General features: G+C 33.6%; 2 protein-coding genes across 6 annotated transcripts; one reads left to right on the forward strand and one right to left on the reverse strand.

Annotated features, from left to right (window-relative positions):
* The first annotated feature begins 6,282 nt into the window (after nt 1-6,282).
* Nucleotides 6,283-13,942, forward strand: LOC129313719 (replication factor C subunit 1). 5 transcript variants are annotated; one of them, XM_054957051.1, is made up of 22 exons: nt 6,283-6,443; nt 6,618-6,752; nt 7,334-7,792; nt 7,879-7,946; nt 8,155-8,230; nt 8,309-8,370; nt 8,462-8,607; nt 8,841-8,956; nt 9,060-9,245; nt 9,321-9,442; nt 9,525-9,732; nt 10,484-10,537; nt 10,695-10,864; nt 11,019-11,109; nt 11,449-11,630; nt 11,731-11,770; nt 12,343-12,467; nt 12,824-12,896; nt 12,988-13,080; nt 13,160-13,406; nt 13,490-13,543; nt 13,631-13,942. In XM_054957051.1, the coding sequence occupies exons 1-22, from the start codon at nt 6,441-6,443 to the stop codon at nt 13,759-13,761; spliced, it is 2,841 nt and encodes a 946-aa protein (XP_054813026.1). In that variant the 5' UTR covers nt 6,283-6,440; the 3' UTR covers nt 13,762-13,942. The 5 variants fall into 5 exon arrangements, with proteins under 5 accessions (XP_054813026.1, XP_054813029.1, XP_054813025.1 ...); XM_054957054.1 differs by having other exon boundaries at nt 11,569-11,630; nt 13,487-13,543; XM_054957050.1 differs by having other exon boundaries at nt 6,285-6,443; nt 13,487-13,543.
* Nucleotides 13,943-14,372: 430 nt separating this feature from the next.
* LOC129314299 (fasciclin-like arabinogalactan protein 17) lies at nt 14,373-18,389 on the reverse strand. The gene is made up of 3 exons (XM_054957696.1): nt 16,897-18,389; nt 15,133-15,255; nt 14,373-14,733 (listed from the first exon to the last, which is right to left on the reverse strand). The coding sequence occupies exons 1-2, from the start codon at nt 18,212-18,214 to the stop codon at nt 15,182-15,184; spliced, it is 1,392 nt and encodes a 463-aa protein (XP_054813671.1). The 5' UTR covers nt 18,215-18,389; the 3' UTR covers nt 14,373-14,733; nt 15,133-15,181.
* Between the last annotated feature and the right edge of the window lie 3,688 nt (nt 18,390-22,077).

Consider the following 22,077-nt stretch of genomic DNA (forward strand, 5'->3'; position numbering starts at 1 on the left):
TTAAGTATTCACACTCAAAATAATCACTAAAGCCCTAATTTTCAATAACATAAAAGCTTGGGTAAAACTTAACACATATCAATTTGGTCATTTTGATAAATAAATCACTTTAAATATATCACTTATAATTATATCTAGGCCAAGCACACCCATTCAAGCATAATAACATCATTCTTGGGCTAAGATATGTATACATATCATAAATTCATACAAGTGATAACCAAAACAATGTCATGATTTTAAGTTAGTATTATATTATAACAATATTCATTACAAAACCAAAAAAAAAGGAAGAGCTATATAATAACGTTCTTTACTCTTCAATCGTCCTTTCCTTCTCCTTACCCCTATCAGAGCCCTCACTTGTAAAATATAACCACAAGGTGAGATAAACATATCAGTAACAGAATAATTCACTACTATTAATTAACATGTACAACCATAGGGGAGTAAAGCTATTAAACACCAAAATATACTCTTAACAGACTATAATATACTCTTTTTCATCAACACAAATCATTTACCACTAGCATGATCATTCTACCATCCGAGCCTCCACATTATCCTGACTAAAACTATAGGCTATTGAACCAAGTGCATATCCACAATGGTCTGAGCTTACCTTTGATGGTAGAATCACCCGACAAAAGCATCTTATCCCACTTTCGAACTATGATTTTTATAATATCCTCCTCCTTCTAAATCCATAATTACTCCAACTCTCAAGTAAATAAGAAATGGGATTATATTGATTAATGTAATACCAAGTTTCAATAGTTAGCAAAATGAGAATCCCAAGTTTACAAAATTAAAATCATTTTCAAAGTCGTACAATTAGATAAATTAGAATTTCATAAATATGTAGAAGCATAAGATCGTTACATAAGTGAGTATATTTGTTTAATAATTTGAAACAAGAAAATTTTTGAAAAATTTTAAGGTGTTCACCTCTGTGACATGCGCCGCAGATTCTGGTACCATGCGCCACGACGCAATTACATAAATTTTGACAGTAAATTCTACTGTCAATTTCACAGCATTAAAAGCAACTTCCAACACGCTCCAAATCTTCGTCCGATGTTTAATTGACACGAATTAGGTATCTACAGAAAGCTCTTTCTGAGCTCTAACTAATGAAATTGATTTCAGACTCAAATTCTTTTGAAACTAAACATTAGATACACTTTTAAAACTTATACTTTTTCAATAATTTTCATAAAATTAAGTGTCCAAACCATTTGCCAAAATGCCAATAGCCACTGACACCAATTAAACCACATGCAAATCATTATAACTAACTTATGCAATGCCAAATATCACATGAAATACTCACAAATTAAATTTTCACTACTCAACCCCTTGATCTAAAAAACATACAATGGGGAGTTTACCACAGTTTTTATTAAGTGCTCCATAATCATTTCATAATATGTCTACTCTTATTTGTATTAGTATTTTGACCCTATTACAATTACCATATATTATCAACTCATTCCCTGAGGCCTAAAATATACTTACAATTTACAATTTACATAATGCAAGCAAGGATCAAATGAGGATTTCTAATTGACAATTGAAATTATCTTACACATATATATACTCAAAATAAATAGGCCTACTACAATAGGGTCGCGATCCTAAGCCTCTGAGCGCTTTTCTCTGTCCACACATCTTGAGCTATTCCTGTAATATTGAAGATAGTGGAGTGAGTACAGCACTCAGTAGCCAAGGTCTAACTAACCCATACTAATACATGTCAATTAGTTTATAACTCAAATGGCATATAAATAATTCTTCAAACCAGGTAAATCATTTAAGAATATGCATCCACAATTTCAAGCATAACAGCAAATTGGGAAAATAATGCCGATAGTAATTTTCCATATTAAGAGAGAGTTGGTCACATAAGTCATCGATAGGTAATCGGGAGTAATTAAAACTCAACTCATGATTATCATTATCAAGGTCACAATACAGACAACTATGTGCCCTTACTCATTACATGCATGATCACACCTCCCTTGTATCTTGCTTATTTCTCTGACATAAAACCGTGGGCTATAATATAATGGGATAGTCTATATTCCATGACTTTCCTAGCCTGAACACTTGTGAGGAGATTGCTCTATCAAGGCATACCTAACTCGCTTATGAGACACAGTTTCCTTAATTTCTCACACTATGGGGTGTCATACATCCTAAACTAGTTTTCTTGTTGAACCAGTGGATATCTAGCAACTTCAACCTAAATGAATCATTGAACTTTAATTTCCCAATCATTGTACCTCACACTTAGCTCAATCTACTTTCATTAACTCTATTTAAGTTAATGGGTTTGGACCCAAAACCTCCATGGACTAAAAATCACCATTATTATTCAAACCCTAACTTCTACCATCAAGAAAATGAAAGAAAAGAGAAAGATTTGAGTAAGGAAGCTTACCTTTGGTGTTTATGAGTTTCAAATTACTCCTACAAGTTGGTTTCTTTAAGCTCTAACTCAGCTCTTCTCTCTCTCTCTCTCTCTCTCGATTCCCTTTTTTTTTCTCTTCTCTTTTGCTTCAGTTTCGCAACTTAATACAGCAGAAATCTGACCATGCACCGTGGTAGACGTATAATGCACCACGACACATGGCACAAAGAGCCTTTCTCAGGTGTGTTGTTGCATATGCACTGCGGTGGCTCATCCTTAAGCCGCAGCACGTGACACAAAATTACTTCTTTAGAAATTCTTCCTCTTCCATTTTCGGGTAACCTGATTATCCTTCAGACCCGTGTTTAGATATGAAATCGAGACTAAACACACCCATTAGGCCTCTCTAGCCACACACCTCACCAATACACTTAATTAGTCTATTTGAGTTTAATTAATCTGACTTAAAATCAAGAACGTTACAGTTTCCCCCTATCACACACGAATTGAGGTGTCATTACTTCAACACCACATCACTGATGTTAAGGAGCATCACTTTCTAATGCCATATCCTGCATGGATATTAAGGAGAAAATCTCCAATATCGTACCTCACTAGACACTAAAAAGATGCATGCCATATGGACTTTCACTATTCCTTCCTACAGGTGAACTCCCACTCCTTAACACGATTATGCTCACACTTATCATATGTAACACATACATTTTAAATTTCTTAACCAGTCCATATAAATTTTTACTAATCTCATTGTTTGCAAATAGTTTTTCATGCACCAAACCACATTTTGTAATATGCAAGGTTATCAAATTTGAAGTTTAAATTAATAAATATACTCACAAACAATTAAGTAAAATAATCAAATAGTGTAAATTATTTTGTTATCTTGACTCTTTGTCACATAAAAGAGTTACTGTAGTTCAATGTTAGCTTCATATGTACTATATGCATGAGGTAACTCGAGCAACACTCAATCTACATAATTAAATGACAATCATCAATTATCACTTCAGATTACCCCAAATTTACTAGATTCTATAATACTCAAATTTCTTATCTAACTATATCAATCATTTTAAATACTCTAACTATCCTATTAAACATTTCAAAACCCCAAAATCACTAGCTAATTTTTCACATTGTCTTAAAATCTTCAAATTATACCTAGGATTCGTCTAAACCCTCAGCAAAAATTTTAAATCATCATAAAACTCACAAACTTAAGGTTAGAGGCTCGATTTAACTCTCCAGGACCTTAAATAAGTCAATAGGTTCAGTCTAAATCTAAGAAAATTGAAATTAAAGCCCCAATTGCCTTAAAAGTTAGAAATCTTCGCATAAAGATGAAGGAGAGGAAATGAAGAACTTACCCAATAATGATTCAAGTTCTAAATGCTTCAAATGTAGTCTAGGGATTATGCCCCAGCAAACATCGATTGTTTCTCGTTGCCTCCTCACAATTTCTCTTATCTCACTTATAATTTCAAGTCTATTTCATGATCTAATAAGTGCAATTTTGCACATGCGTCGTGGCATATTGACACATCTGCCGGCGCATGACACAAAAAGTTTCACCAAAATTTAAACTTCCTTTCATGCTATGGCCTGCTCAAACATCGACCTAACCCTCTTCTAAGGTTATTCAAAGATCTAAAAAATTATATTAGTCTCCCATAAACCTTATTAATTAATAATTTATTTAAATTGATCAAATTATCCTTGGAAATACTAAAAATTTCCAGCTCAAAAACCTAGGATGTTACACTATTCAGGAAAATTTTTTTGGCCAAGCTTAATCAGGTTTGGACTTAGCCCAAATATCTGAATAAAAATAACATTTTTAAAAAAATATAATAATGATTAATTAATTCTTTAAGTTTTATGTCATTTTATACTAAAATATCATATATTTGAGTGTATGACTACATTTATTCAAAAACATAAAAATATTTATAATTTCATCATTTTATTATTTTTACTCAATAAAAATCATAAGATAATATTTAAAATATATTTTAATATTAATTTTTATATTCCAAGACCCAATTATTTCTTAAAAAATGTTGAGTCCTATACATCATTTGAGTGTTTAAAAAATATATTATATATTTTTTATAAAATAAGATAATTAATTTTAAAGTAAAAATTAAATTAAAGATAATTTTAAAAATAAAACTCGAATATGTATGAATTCCCAATTATACTACTAGATAAATATAATAAATAGAATAGTATTCTTGAGTAATTATTTGATTATAGTTCATGTTAAACTTGATTAAAAATTAAGAATAAACTAGAGTAAATATCTCTTGTATGTAGGGGTTAAATAATATAAAATTTTAAAAAAATAATTTTAAAAATAGTATTTTACTCATAATTAAATAATTTTATTTTATATAATATAATGATAGTTTTTTTCTCATATTTTTAAAGACAAAAAATACAAGTTACTCAAAATTTATTAAAAATTTTGAACTAAACAAGGTAATGATTTTAAGTTAGTAACCGTGATTAAATAGAGATCAATTTAATTATAATTAAAATAGTATAATTTAATTAAAATATATAAATTTTTTATATATGACCATGATAAGAATGATATTTAAAATTTAAACAACTAAAATATTGAGTTGCAAGTAAATGAGATATTCATGAATAAATTATACACAATACAATAAAATAATAACAGAGTTATTTAAGTATAAAATTGATAAATTATTATTTTTTACTTTATTTTTTTAAAGTTAAACTAATATTTAATACTTAATATAAATATTTAAAAATTACAATTGGTTAAAAAATAAAGAAAAATATTTTTAAAAAATTTTGAATATTTGAGTCGACCTAAATAAGTCTAAAACCTAAAAGTGTTAGGGTCGAATTTGATTATATGAGAATTTTAGAAATGATAGGATACTTTATATCTTCTAATTTGAATAAACCCACTGTAAATAAGCATGACCCGCTCAAATTATAAGCTCTACCTTTTACAGGCACCAACTAAAATTTTTTCTCTTAATGACAAAACCAAGTATATCAAGGCAAATTCTATTTTGACTTTTCTTTATTATTTCATATTTTTAAATTTATATTAAAAGCATTTAATTTGATAGGAACAAAAATGAAGGGAATTGGGAGTCAATAAGAAAAGAGAAAAAAATTTGTTTAAAGTTATGAAGATATTATCTTATCATTATTTTTTTTATAAAACCCTATTTTTCCTTATTTATTTTATTTATTTAACTTACTTAATTTCATTAGACCTTTTATTTATTTCTAATTTACATTCAGAAAATCCGAATAAAATACAATGTTTATAGCATTTTTTGAGTATAGGATGTAACTTTTTTAAGTGTAATCATTATCTTCTTGTCAAAAGTAATTATATTAAATAAATCACTCTATGTTTATCTTAAGATAAAATACTCTATTAAATAAGAGTAAATATGAAAAGATAGGGTTAATTTAAAAGTAAATAATTATTTTATTGAAGTGAGATTCCATTAAAAATAATTTATATTTTTTAATAAAAAAATTATTTTAAAATAAATGATATTTTTGTTCGAAGAGTCAATTTTCATCATCCCCAACACCATGTTATAAATTACCAAATATAAAATTTTACCAAGTCTTACCAAACTTTATTTTGTCGGGTCTTATAATATTCGAGCACCGAACAATCAAAATTCCACTAAATAATTTTAGTAAATATATCAAGTTACAAAAATTAAATTAAATTATATCAATAATAATTCGGATCAGTAACCTTTCACCTTTGTTCGGCAGTAAGTAACCTTTCATTTTTATCTCGTTTTACCTTCTGAGCTCCGCTGCATCATTTTAGAGTCTCTCTCAAGTCTAAACACTAGAAAGACGGGTTTGAGTGCATTGTCTCAATATTCTTGACCGCCCTGTCCACGCCCATCGTCTCGGCCGTTAGTGTTTCACTGCAGTGACGAAACCGTACGATAGCCTACCAAGCTGAAACTGCTCCCGCCTTTGCGTATAAATGGTGAGTTAGGGTTCTTGCTGTTTCTCTCCCTGCCTCGTGCTTTCGTTGGCTTCTTGAAACGGTTGGCAAGGAAATTGTACTTTGCTCTGATGTTTTGTTTAGACTCTTCGATTTTTGTTGGCATTCTTGAAATTCTTTGATACATTGTTTTGGGTTTTTCTGTTGATGTTACAGTCGGATATTCGGAAATGGTTTATGAAATCCCATAACAAGGGCAATGCTTCGGAGTCGAAGCCTACGAATCAAGTGAAGCCTTCTCCTGCTAAACCACAACCGGAAAAACCAGTGAGCCTCGTTGCCCCTTTTTTGGTGATTTTTTCCACTTGTGCTTATTTCACGTTGATCAGGATTTTTATGAAATGCGTTTATCAAGTCACCATTTAGCTATAATTTCTAGTCTCTAAGTTAACAACTTTAGGGAATGTTGCATGTGAAGAGTTTGGTATTCAGATTCATGCTTTCTTTTGTATTACATGTATAGATTGTCTGTTGAGCAGGCTTGTTTTGAAGTCAGTATGGTGGAGGATTTGCTTCCATGACTAAGTGGCATGTCGATGGGAATGCGAAAGACTGTATTTGCTTTTCTTTCTGTTTTGATTATGACCATCTAACTTTTAAGACCTGGCTTGATCAAAAGTAGGGCTTATTTTTAGATTTTGGTTCCTGCTTGGCTTGAATCCTGACTTGCATGTCAAAACTTTTGCAAATCAAGGCACTGAATGTCCGTAGGGTTGTTAAATGTTCAGATGCTTGTTATAATGAACATTTTGTGGGGGGGGGGGGTCATGAATGACTGGATATGATTTCATATTTCCTTTGATTGGCCTTGCATACTTTGCTTACTGTCAACTTCACGATGAACATGAAAGGAATGAAAGATCTCTTCGCAGGTGGATGGAGGCCAAGATAGTTCAGGGAAGAGGAAAACTAGCAAATATCTTGCCACTGACAAAAACAAAAAAGACGAAAAAGAGGCACTGGAGCTTCCTGCTAAAAGGAAGATTCCTAAGGACAGTGAGGATTTACAGAAGCCTCTTACAAAAAAAATTCATTTAGATGAAGATGATGACTCTGCCTTGCTCAAATCTAAAAGGAAATCAGTTGATACTACCCCAATAAAAAAATTTAAGGGTGAATCTGGTAGGGAAATTCCACTTAAGTCTACGGATTTGGAAGAAAGTGATGAGGATGGTGTTAAAGCTGATGTATCACCCATTAAATCTGGTGGAAGGGGATGTGGAGGAAGAGGAACATCTGCACAATCATCTAGTGGACGGGGTAGAGGTGGTGGAAGGAGTGGATTTGTGAATTTTGGCGAAAGAAAAGATCCTCCTCACAAAGGAGAAAAGGTGCATAATTGTCATACAAGGATATATCAAATAATAATATCATTTCTTCTGAGCACTAAAAATTTCATGCTATTTTTGTATTTCAGGAAGTCCCTGAGGGTGCTCCTGATTGTTTGACTGGTTTGACTTTTGTCATCAGTGGAACATTGGACAGGTATTTTCTTCGTCCTTTTAATTCTAACATCTTTTTGTACCTGCACAGGTAGAACTTGCCTTTCAGTTTCTTTCTTCTCCGTCAAATATTTTTCAGATGTAGATTAGATTCTCATTCTACCTTGAATAAGAGATAATGGTACATAGCTTTGGCGTATCCATAGTTCACTATCTTGAGTTTTGTGGGATTAACTTGCACATATTTATAGTTTGGAACGAGAAGAAGCAGAAGATTTGATTAAACGCCATGGTGGTCGTGTCACTGGATCAGTCAGCAAAAAAACGGTGCTCTGATTAAACATCTTGCTTCATACGTGGTTGAATTCTCATTATTGGCATGTGATTAACATATTTTGAGTGCAGAATTATCTTCTATGTGATGAAGATATTGGAGGTCGGAAATCTTCAAAAGCAAAAGAGCTGGGGTTAGTATTGCATATTTTCAGAAATTTCTGCAAACAATATCCTTGTTCTATTTTCTATTTTAACTTGTATTTCACTTATTTTGTTTTATAGTACAAAATTTCTCACTGAGGATGGGTTGTTTGACATGATTCGTGCATCAAATCCTGCAAAGGCTCCTCCACGGGAAGAATCAACAAAAGCGGTGAAAAAGGTTGTTGCAACCCAGTCAAAAAGTCCTCAGAAAGCTGGAATCAAGGGTAAGACCTGATGAGCATATTCCTTGATGTTTTTGTTCGTCATCATTCATGTTTTTCCTTTCTTTCTTTCTTTCTTTATTGTTCGTGTTTATTCTTTTTCTTTATTTTTGCACATCTTTGACTTGGCACCTAATCATAAGAGTTGAGAAATTGTTATAATGCATGGGTATTCTCTTGTTTGTATGCTTTAATTATTATGGTTCTATCAACACTTGCACTCACCCAACCTTCAGGCTTAGCTTCAGCTCCAGTGAAGCCTAAGACAGAAAGTTCTGCACAGTCTTCTTTCATGTGGACAGAGAAGTATCGGCCCAAGGTTCCAAATGACATCATAGGAAATCAGTCCCTTGTATGTGCCAACCCTTATCACCATACTTTGTGGTTTAGTATAATTCCATTCATACCTGAATTTGAAGAAGTGTTTTAAAATTTCATGATGTTGTGGAATACAGGTTAAGCAGCTTCATGATTGGTTGGCACATTGGAATGAGCAATTTCTTGACAGTGGAAATAAAAAGGGGAAAAAGCAAAATGACACTGGTTCAAAGAAAGCTGTCTTATTAAGTGGAACCCCTGGTATAGGAAAAACCACTTCAGCAAAGGTGGTCTGTAAGATGCTTGGTTTCCAAGCTATAGAGGTGACAGCATGTCCCTTTACAATAGATTTGTGGCAATATCTTTCATAATCTAATTCATCTCTTGATGAATTTCAGGTTAATGCTAGTGACAGCCGTGGGAAGGCTGATAGCAAAATTGTTAAAGGAATCAGTGGAAGCAATGCAAACTCTATAAAGGAACTTGTCACCAACAAAGCGTTGGGTGCCAAGACAGATGGGTTGGTCTTGCTTATGATAATTTTTAATGCATGAATGAATATATAAAATATAAGGGCTCCTGTAAATTCCATAATATTTCAGGGCGAAGCATTCCAAAACTGTGCTCATTATGGATGAGGTTGATGGCATGTCAGCAGGTGATCGGGGTGGCATTGCTGATCTTATTGCTAGTATCAAGATATCAAAAATTCCTATTATCTGTATTTGTAATGACCGCTACAGCCAGAAACTGAAAAGTCTCCTGAACTACTGTCTGCTGCTTAGCTTTCGAAAACCTACAAAGCAACAGGTATTTTTGCACCTGCTTTTCCCCCTAATATTCTTGTTTCTCTTGTTTATAAAACCTTTGTTCCCATTAGGTCCTGTTAATGCTCTTCTTGCCAGTTCTGTTATGCTCATGAAACCTTTAGGAAATCAGGAATCCTTTTTATAGATGATCATGCTTATTTGTGCAGAAAGTGTAGCGGAGCTGGCTTCTTTTTTTAGGAGAAGTATACCACAGTGTTGAGAATTGATTTCTTCTCCTGTACTTGTTTGGTCCTTTCATGGTAAAAATGGATTTTGTCTCTTGAAGGCTGATATGGTGTTTTTTGAAGGTTCATTTGGTACATGGAATGGAGTTAAAGGTTAAAAATGGCCTTTAAGCTCTCACTTCAAAAATAATAAAAAGAACACAAAATGTTGAGTAATGATCGTAGAAAGGGGAGGGAATCCCTCGCTCTTCAAATTAACAAACGAGGCTGCAATAATTTCTTAATCCTTCCTCTTCAATGATTACGTCAGCTTCACAGGACATATCACTTAACTTTGAAACATGGGTTATTTGCAAAAGATCCATTTTGTTTGCCCCAGGATGTATAATTTCTACCAAGTGGGTTGCTGAATTATTGAGTTTAATGAGCTCAAAGTTTGACTGGACCTAGATATATCTTTTAAACATTTATCTTCAGTTTCTGAAGTCTGTTAATTTTCTCTACGGACTCTGATGTGATATGGAAATGTTTTCTCTCTGTTTTGATGCTGGATTTGATTTATTTCAGATGGCAAAGAGGTTGATGTATGTTGCGAAAGCTGAAGGGCTTCAAGTCAATGAGGTATAAGCCTTATCCATTAATTAGTTCTATCTATTGCCTGGAGCCTGTAATTGCAATTACTTGTGTGGATTTTGAGGATAGTGAACTTTTTTGAACCATTGATATTGATATTTGTCAATCACAAATCATAATTATCTTAACTGTATTGTAATTACAGGTTGCTCTTGAGGAGCTAGCAGAAAGAGTTAATGGAGACATGCGCATGGCACTAAATCAGTTACACTATATGAGCCTCTCCATGTCTGTTATAAACTATGATGACATCAGGCAACGCCTTTTATCTAGTTCAAAGGATGAGGACATTTCACCATTCACTGCTGTTGATAAGTATGGAATTAGTTCTTATCTTGTTAAACTACGTACTGTCAGAGTTGTGCCTTGCACAACAAGGACTTCTCCACTTTGAGATCTGAAGCATATGTATTTAGAAGACGTGAAATGCAAGCCATTACTTATGCTAATTTTTCATCTTATCTTGTAGGCTTTTTGGTTTTGATGCCGGGAAGTTAAAAATGGATGAGAGGATTAATCTTAGCATGAGTGATCCTGACCTTGTTCCTCTTCTTATTCAGGTTCTTTTATTTCTTTTGCTTATTAATTTTGGAAATGTAATGTTGAAAAGGCATCTGAATCCTGCTCTATGGCTATTTGCTTCTTGCCTGATGATGTTATCCATGAACTCTTTCAAGGTGAAATTTACTTATTGGGTGCTATTTATGTTTTAACTCAGACTCTGTTGATAGAGATCTTTGCTATGCAGCACAATCTGGAAGTTCAAAGTAGTCTTTGCTTTTTATTCCTTGTTGTAGTATTGAATGATGTTTAGCTGGATAATAAACATGTTTAATGCTGCATTAGGACTAGTCAAATTACACCTTATAACTTATTTTGTGGGATATTATACATGGCAGGAAAATTATATAAATTATAGACCTAGTTTGGCTAGTAAAGATGACAATGATATGAAGCGCATGAAGTTAATTGCCCGTGCTGCTGAGTCTATTGCTGATGGAGATATAGTGAATGTACAGATTCGAAGATATCGGCAGTGGCAGCTGTCTCAAGCTAGTGCTCTTGCATCGAGTATAATTCCGTATGTAGTTTATATCTGATTTAGATTATGAGAACTTTTGCTCATCAATTCTCTTCCATCTAATTATTCATTTCAATCTTTTTCTTTGCTTCTGCTTCAGTTCTTCATTGTTGCATGGGCAAAGAGAAATACTTGAACAGGTAAAATGGGTTTATCTCATGGATGGTATTGCAATATTTCCTTTCTTCCTTTTCATTTTTATTTTCTGTTTGTGATTCTGTCTTGAAGTTTTGATCTAATTCTTTAATGTACCATATGTCCTTAAATTTCTTCTCTTACCCACTTGATGAGGAAAATCATGAGTTCGAACTTTCATCCCTTTGTCCTAAGTTTTTGTGCAGTCAACTTTTTCCACCTTATTGATACAGTATGAGGTATGTTAAAGTATTCAGATTCATGTATGATTTTGAGGTGATTCAATTAGTAGAAACTTCATTTTTTACTGCCTGGGTCCATGCACTTGTTTTGGAAGTAGTTTTACTGTGAGTTATTCTAAATATCACAGCAGTTGTAGCCTACGATGGAGGTGTGGCCTTTAGATTTATTTTAAGATACTTGTTTGTTTGAAGTGTTTGTTGTTCTGATTTCCTTTCCTGCTATGCATTTTTTGTTTTCATGCTTTTCTCGTTCATGTTGGTCTCATTGAAAGGATCGTAATAGGTTTAGATTTTTATGTGGTGTCGCAACTCACAATTTGCATCATATATGCCAGGGAGAACGGAATTATAATCGGTTTGGTGGGTGGCTGGGGAAAAACTCAACAATGGGCAAAAACTTTAGGCTTTTGGAAGATCTGCATGTTCATATTCTTGCTTCTCGTGAATCCTGTCCAGGAAGGTAAATAAGGATTCACCATAATACCTTAGGTTTATTATCTGCTTGTTTTCCCATGCATCTAACGTTTTACTGTTTCCTTTGGTTGTTAAACATTCTTGTCAGTACATGCAAATCATTTATTTATGATTTTGTTAAGAGTTATCATGGGACTGATCTGTCTCATGCAACTTGCGAGCAGTTTCTGTTCAAACCTTCAAACTGTATGTGTATCTGATTTTTAAAATTAGGGACATCTATCAATTTTAAGCATCTGGAATAACTTGATCCGATTTGTCTGTTCTTGATATCATAGTTGAAGTTGAACATAGGTGTCCTGTAGATTTCTGGACTTAATAGTTCTTGATTAACTGTTGCAGGGAAACCCTCCGCTTGGAATATCTTAAGCCACTTCTTCAACAGTTGACGGAGCCGCTAAGAGTCTTGCCTAAGGTTGGAAGCATATCTATTTATGAAGGTTGTAAACATGGAATTATTTAACCTGAATATTACTTCAATGACCTTTCCTTGTGAAAATGATCAGGATGAAGCTGTTCAGAAAGTTGTGGAATTTATGAACATGTACTCAGTCAGTCAAGAGGATTTTGATACTATTGTCGAACTATCAAAATTCAAGGTGATTTACTGATTTACCGTAATGGTATCATTACAAACTTCCTCAAGCGCTAGTTCATTTTTGATATTACATGCATCAGGGTCATCCAAATCCACTAGATGGCATACCGCCTGCTGTTAAATCTGCATTGACAAAAGCATACAAAGAGGAAAGCAAGTCTCGGATGGTTCGAGCTGCAGATCTAGTCAATATTCCTGGAATGAAAAAGCCTGTTAAGAAGCGAGTTGCGGCTATCCTAGAACCATCTGACGAAGGATCAAAACAGGGTGAAGGTGATACCCTGGAAGAGAGTGAAGAAGAAAATTCCTCAGACACAGAGGAGTTAGGTAAGTTTGGTCTGCAATATTTGATTATTCTTATCGGCAGTCTAATTTACGGCATGTAACTTTTTTGCACCCGTCATTAGAAGGTACCACCACTGGTGAGAAGCTGCGGTCAGATCTTCAAAGTTTAAATTCAAAGGGTATGTCATAATTTGCCATTAGTTTGTAGTAACATATATCTGGGGCTTTTAGATGATAATTGATTGATGATTTCTTCTGCAATGCAGGCATGCAAGTACAATTAGATTTGAAGGGAACAGGAAATTTAAGTGGCAGGAAGACACCAGCTGGAAGAGGTAAAGGTGCTTCTGCATCGGCAGAGAAGGGTGGTCGAGGTGGGGCGAAAAGGAAGAGGTGAAAAGGCTGTGTGAATATTGGAAGGGGTCATCATGGATCAAGGGAATGAACAATGAGTCTTTTTGAATTTTGTTGTGCAATGCTCGAGAGATTCCTGTATTCTGGCGTATATGATTTCTGATTTTATCATACGAGAGAATTAAAATTTAGAAGCATTGAAATATGGACTGCTTCGAAGTTAACGCACTAGCAAAAAGTTAAAGAAATCAATATTATCAATGGCTTTATAAATATAAAAAACAACCAATAATATCAGAAATCGAAGATAATGTAAAAAAAATATCCATATGTTAGTATCATGCAAGCGCCTTAACTTATTCTCAAACTTAACAAGGGACGGACCAAAAATAGGTAGGAGAGCTTTGATGATTACATTAGTCAATCTTGTAGTGGTGGGGATTTAAGGACTGTTTCACTTGTGTCATTTAATTTAATCTCAAACTTGAAAATAAGAATGAAGCCAAATAGATTTGAGATGCCTCATTTTAATCTCATTTTTATCAACTCGTAAAGGTGCAGTTCGGCGGAGACTGCTCATGATCGCAACACATGACGAGTTCTCAGACGAAGAGAAGGGCATAGTTGGATTTAGGTGGTTTGCTTGGGAAGAAGTTTCATTACTACACAAAAGAATTGATTTTTTATTGTATTTGCCACTCTCTAAGGTGAAAACACTTATTGAATGGACACCTATCGGGCAGAGAGATCCTTGCTTTTTGTTACACAAAATCCTCTGGATCCCACCAACCCAACCACCCTATGAATGAAATTGTCACATAAATCTACACACAATATACGCACTATTTATTGCAATGCATGACAAGGCTACAGAAACTTTTGTTCTTTAGCCTACAACCATTCCACAAACAAAAAGTTACAGCACAAAATGAGGGCAAAACCACGGCTTCTAATCTTTATTCAAGCAAAGCTACCTCCATATTCCGCATTTTACATCTTTGGGACTTCCACCATTCTGCATCCAAGATATGCTCAGCCAGTCAGCCATTGCGTAAACTCAAATTAAAGTCTTCTACAATCATGTGTTAAACTGAATAACAACTTTTTTACGACCGTTGATAGGATCAACTTTCCTATTTCTTCCAAGTATATCACATACAATCATTTCTTTTAAGATGTAAAGGATCTAAGTTGATAAAATATTTTCCACAACTAAACAAAGAAAAGAAAAACATTTATGCTCTGAGTAAAAATTAACCAACCTTGGCGAGATAGATTTTAAAAACAACAGACTTTAAAGTGGAGGAATATTGAGAAGGAAGATTGGTTATAAACAGTAGCAAGGAATACAAAAGCATATATTAAGTCAAGTTTACAATGAAAGAACATGAGACAATGTAAGTTGGAATCTCACATGATTGTGAATACGTATGTTGCCAGCCAAAGGGCAAGAGAAGGCTTCATCAATGGCAAGTGGTGAATCTAGAATCCTGTGCAAAGGTTCCGAGCATCCAACATGCAGCTTCCAGCAATTTTCCTGTCATTTTATACTTTTCTTGAGATTAAAGGCATAAATGAAAACTTTGATTTGTTCAATATATCTGATACAACATTAAATAATTAACCTTCGTATAAGTTTAGATATAACAAGGTTGGACACGAGTTGCATAACGAGGGCTGAATTGACAAAGATATGAACAAAAACATTGATGCAGGACAACTTTTGGGGCGGCAAAATATGCAGTTCTAGAGCAGAAGAGATATCCAGATAAAAACTGAACAGAAGTCAGGCTAGAAAATCTTATTCTGAAACTGTTCTCATCTTTTATTTTGCTCCATATTCCGTTATTCGAATTCGGTGACTTCAACATCATTCTTATGCTTCAGAGATCTCACTTTTTACCTGGATTTGGATTTTGGAATCACTTTAATCCGAATTTTCTATGCCAAGTGCTGTCTCCATTCAAGTTTAGCATCTTTTCGTGTTCCACATTAGACACCGTCTAAATTTTTGAGCATCAAACATAGTCAAAGCACATACAATGAAGATAAGATTCCTTTTAGCTAACTGTGCATTGTCGTGCATGAATTCTACTTCGTTGGCTTATTTTCAAAGCATATATGCAAAACCAAATTAAAGTAATCAAAACTTTACAGGAGAATAACAGTTAAGTTCCAAAAGAGGAAATTAATAATAATTAAGTCCCTGACAAATTTTTTAAAAAAATCAATCGTAAATGTAGACACAAAAAGTTGCAAATTTAAAAGTTTTAATTGCAAATAAAATATTTAAATTCTAAATATAATAATTGATTTGTGATTTAGATTTATGTTTATAATCATTAGAATTGATAGCTGCAATTCATTTTTCAGAAAATTTTGTCTAGGATCTAACTGTTAATTCATTCTTTTGCGGTTTTATTGTCATTCTCCCAAAGATTATTGGGAAATATCCATCCTTTAATTTAGGTTTAATCGAGATGATTTTCTTCCTTTTCATTCATTCCCCTCAATCCAACTATATTCTGTGAAAAAATATATATCAGATATAAATCTCTATAAAAAGAAAATGTCTAAATAAAAATTTCACTTCTCTCTTTTAATTCTTCCTTCTCATCCATTGCACTCAATCTAGCAATATTCTAAGATATTTAAGAAATATCTAATAAAAATTTCATTTGGGTCCCAATGTCCAATTTCCCTCAGTCAAATACAATTCAGTAAATTCCAATATCATTGAGTTCTGTTGCAGTTTGTCCTTTGCACCAAGCACAACTAAATTCCTAGTAGAAAGACCAAGCAGATAAATCAGGACAAAGTCATACACAACTGGTTGTATTAGTTTGACTAATTCACACTAATAATATCTTTTAACGGCTAACTTGAAGTTGAAACAATTAACTCATGAAATTTTCTTCTAAACACATCAGATTGTTCAAAAGTATTGAGTCAAGCATCAACATTAATTACAACATTGTCCTTCAAAGAATCCAAGTCGTGGCCCTCCAATACTTTCTACCCATCAGTTTCATCTTACTTCTTACGACTTAAGCCAAGCTCCCGTAAAGAAAACGCAAGGAAAACAAAGCCAATCACACACATTCATATCATGATCGGTGTCAACTTTTCCAGCCAATAAACAATTCACCAAAGTAAGAGTAGAGAAAAAGAAAAGTACCTCTTATATGCCTGACCACGACTTTGGCGGGTTGAACCGTCCGAGTCACCGGTTTTTCCTCCTCCTCCGGTGGGAACAAAACCCCGTCGATACCCTGAACCGAGATACGACCATCCGTATATATATCGGGGTCGAACAAATAAGCCGACCCGTCTCCCTGCCCGAATTTGACCGACCCGTCTGCTTCCTGAGCTACCACCTTGTGCGGTAGCCGGAGAGTATCATAACGGACCTTACCGAACCGTCGAACTGTATTGTACATACTCTCTTCGGTTTGATATTCGGGTATTAGATGGTAGTACATTATCTGCTCTGGAGCACCCGGTTCGCTCAGCTGGTCAGCGGTTAGTTTTGCCATGGCTTCGTCATTTGGAGCCAAGACGGTTAGGACATAACCCTCAGAAACTAACCGACCCATTTCGGTCGCTAAGGATGTCAGATTCACCAGAATGTCGGCCATTTCATTGTACCCACCGTAATGAAGCAATGTCTGAATGAAATCCTTGACCTGGGCTTCACCGTTGAAATGGTGGTGAGGTCCACCGGGCCCGGGAGCTGGGGCAGGCGCCAGAGAGGGGCCCGGTGCCATGGCGTCGTAGATGGGCAAAACCGGCGGCGAACCTGGTTTCACCGGCGGAGCTGGCTTCTTGAGGCGATGTGTCCTCGGGTCAACCTCCGGTGCTCCCTCGGGCTTCACCGCCGTAATGGACTGAAGACTCCGCCGACGGTTGAAGTCGTCTTGGACGGAGCGAGGGACCAGCAGGTGCTCAATCCCGTGGATCACTCCGTCAGGTCGGGAGACTACGTCGGGATGCATTATCTTGGCGCGATCCACCGTCCATTCCCCGGTCCCATTATTCACAAGGTGAATGAACTCGGACTTAAAGAGCGTCTCGTGACGGGTTGACCCGGTTTGAGAGGGCAACGCCTGCGATCCGATTCGAGTGGGGATGATATGAAACATGAGCAAGGATTGAAGAGACTTGAGATTACCGGGTTCGAGAAGGAAGCGCTTGAACTCCGGGTCGAGATCGCGCTCGAGGGCTTCGTTTCTGGGCGCGAAGATGGTGATGTTGTGGGTACCGACAGTGTCTTCGAGAGTCTGCAAAAGCATAGCTTTCTCCACCAGCTCGGCAAGTTCCGTGTAATGTGAGTCCAGAAGAGCCACCAGAACTGAGTTGGAGTTTATTTGACCCGAGGAAGGAGCGACCGACAATCTTGGATTCTGAGAATCCGAGAATGCGAGAAAGGGGAAGCCGGAAAAAAGAAAGAGAAGATGGATGCAGAACCTGGTGACGCCATGGATACAACGATCCATGGCGACCGCAGAGAATAAGCGGGAACCAGAGACCTGAGAGAGAATCAGAGAAGGCGACCTCGGAATGTGTTACGAAGGAACAATACAACTCTCTCTCACTTCATTGCTGGTAGTATTTTTGGTTTATTGGGGGGTGGCGGTAGAGATGGTACCTGAGTAGCAAAATGAAATTAGTTACAGTGACCGGTGAGAGTAAATGTAAATGGTCGAGTAAGCTGTTCGTGTTGGGTTGACGGTGAGTCAGCAAATGAGTGTCGGTTGCTCTGCCAGCAGCTTTTTCCACGTGGCAAGTTCGGATTTGATGTTCTGTTCCGACTTATGCAGGGTTCCGGTTTCCTGCGTCACTGTAATGGTTCCTTAGTCCTAACCTCACCTATTCATCTGTCTAGAGATTAAACTTACGGTCAACGGTTTTTATTTACTGTTGTGTTGGATTAAATGATTATAGAAAGATTAAACTTCATAACTTCATAATCCAGTTATTTAAAAAGATTAACTGGTCCAGTGCTTGTTGTTCTTTTTTTTTTTGAATTTTAAACCATATTTAGTATGCTTTAGAGATATATTTGGTAAGTGATCAATATATATATATATATACTAATTACATTCTCACACAAATACCTTAAAAAAGTATATATTTTGAGACCAATAAAGTAATTACACATAGTTTGGTGATCAATTTGTTTGTTTACTTTTTTTTTTTTTAAAGAAATGGGTTTGATAAGCAAGCTAAAAAGGGGGTCGAATTCACGTGCCGGCGGAGGAGAAATTGAGAGAATACAGTGAAGAGCCACATTCCTTCCTTCCATTCCATTATTGCGACGCCCAAACGAATAAAAGATCTTGGAGTGGAGCCTTCCCCCTCGTGACATTGAAATACTAAGCCCTCGCGCTATACGTAAACAAAGCACAATTTTTCAATTTTTATCAATATATATATATATATATATATCATACATTTATTTATTTATTAAATGAAAAATACCAATCACTAAATGGGCCTCTTTTTTTGTGCGTGTGGTTTGGTAGACAGGCGCATTATCTAAATTTGTCCATTCTGAAAATTTAACACTTTCTTCTGATCCCTATCTATAACCAGTGATCTTCGCATTTAACTTCAATTTACTTTACTAAACTGTTGGCCACCGACCAGGATAAAATTGTAAATATGAACTCTGTATGAAGAAATCCATCCATAGAGGGCAATCAATTGGATGAAGATGACTTGTATGAATCAAGAATCACGTTGCGTTTCAGAAGTATTTCGTTTTTTTCTTTTTGCAACAAAACTTATTATAATAGCTTCTAGAAAGTGTCCAGAGCTTCATTTCGTTTCTTTTTCTTCATTTTTTCATGTGTTGGCTTTTGGCGACACGTGAGATACTCGTTCTTTTTGAACCATGAAAGATTTAATTCCGTGTTCTCTCCTTATTATTTTGTTTGCATTTCGTATTTGTCGTAAACATATCTCAACTCTGACTAGTTCTGTGGATTAACTTGACAAAAAATTCATTTAAATATATAAAAACAACATTTCAATGCAACATTTAGTTAGCAACTTTTTCTATATCTGAGACTTAACATTTATATTTATATGTGCCCACGAAATATACCTCCCTTGATTGGAAATATTTTATAATATTTTATTTTTTTTCAATCCTTTTTTCTTTCATAAAATTAGGATATGGGTGATGATTTTTTTTTACAAAAAAAATTACGTGATTTTAACTTGTGAAAATTAAACTATATAACTTATTGGCAAAACTGTTATAATGTGCCATGCATTAATTGTCCAGGAGTTAAAATCTAATTATCTAATTTTTTCCATAAATCTGTGTCAACTAAACTTCACCTTATTGGTTTTTTTTTAAAAAAAAAACTATATGTTACCTTGATCATGACGTCAATTATGCGCCCGCTTTTTTCTTTGCCCCGCGCAGTTTAATTTATCGTAATATAATTTTAAAATGTAGATAGGAAACAATATTGTGGGGAACATAATAAGGAGAAAATGCCATCTAGATGCTGCACATTTGTTCAATCCCGACAAAAAAAAAAAAGAAATACTAGTAGCTGAAACCTGAATGTAAAGAAAAAACAGAAAGAGATTAAATATTAGATTAAAAATAATAAAATTAAGCACGTTACATTTATAAAATCAATCAGTTGTATCAATATCACATATAAATTTTATTACAAGTTATAGTCCTTTTGTTCAAAATTATAAAATATTTTTAGAGAGATTTTACGTCACACTATATAAATTTATTTGAGAATATTAAGTTTCATTAAATAGACTTATTTCATATTATCTTTTACCTCTCTCTATTTAATTTTTATCATAAGCTTTTTAAAATGTATCTAATAAGAGTTATTAGTATATGAGATTTTGTTCAAAAATATTTCATAATTTATAATAGAGGAAGTGTGTCCATAAATTATAAATCAAATAAGATAACTTAACACCATTTGGATAAATGACTTTTCACATTCTAAAAATATTTTTTCACTTTTAAAATATGAAGAGATGTTTGGGTGTATTTTAATGGGTTTAAATGTACTTTCTAAAAGTTATTTTCAAACATTTAAAAGTGAAAGTTTGAAAATTTCATTTACTTGTTTTTCAAACATAAATGTAAAAGATAGAATCAATAATTATTGATACCTAATTTTATATTTAATTATGATACTCTTCATTATTTCAATATTTTTAATATATTATATTTATATAATAAAAATTATTAATTATCATAAATTAATATATTTTTTTATCATTGCATATTCAAAAGTACAAATTATTATTAATTCAAATATTTTTAATTTATCAAGCTGATCTTTTTTAAAAATATATTTAAATATAAATTTTATTATAATAATAAGATTTTCATTAAATTAATTTTTATCAAATAAACTTTAATAAATTAATTTTTAATAAATTAAAAACTCAACTCACACTTTTTCTTGAAACTGCACGGAAACCACCAACGTTATAGCAAAGGATGTTATTGTGTAACAATATATCATCTTTAACTTACAATATTTGAATTCTCTGCGTAATTATCTTTACGCATTTAAAATATCCGTACCTGTAGACTTCCAGCGGTTTATTTCTGGGCCGCGCGTCATCATTGACGTTGTAATATACTCTCTCCATTATATTTTAATAAAATATTTTTAATTAAATCTCACTTTTCAATAAATTAATTATTTATTTTTAAATTAATTTATTTTTTTATATTTATTTTTATTAAATATTTTATTATAAATATAAAGTCATTATTAATAAAAATATTTTTAAATAAAAATAATAATTACACATTAAAAAATTAAAAATATATTTTATTTTTAAATATTTAAATTTTTTAAAAATATTTTATATTTTTAAATAAAGTGAGTATCAAACTGCATGTGATAAGATATTTAATGATTCATTCTGGTGAAGTGCATCGCTCAACCGTTTGGTAGGGTAACGTGGACTAGTGTTGTTTATTGCTGGCACCTCATGCAGTTCATAAATTCTTACATCTCATTGCACTCTCAAACCTGTCGGTGGCACTAATTATATGCTCCATCCATTTATAACTTAATCTTATTCTTAATAAAATAATTATCAATTTTTAAATAAATTTTATTTTATTAAATTTATTTTTATTAAATATTTTAAAATAAATAAAGTGATTCATTTAGACATCTAACTTTTTAAAAAATATATTATATTTTTTTTATTAAGGGAGTATACATTGTTTCTTAGACAGCTTTGTTATACATATTTGCAAATGCTTCATGGACCGGTGTTTTTTATTCAATCTTAACTTAAATTTCTGATTTGTCCAAATATATTTTACAAACATGCATGACACAGT

The sequence above is a fragment of the Prosopis cineraria genome, unplaced genomic scaffold (assembly GCF_029017545.1).
Source record: "Prosopis cineraria cultivar Desert tree isolate PC_DT_omini unplaced genomic scaffold, ASM2901754v1 PC6, whole genome shotgun sequence".
NCBI lineage: Eukaryota > Viridiplantae > Streptophyta > Magnoliopsida > Fabales > Fabaceae > Prosopis > Prosopis cineraria.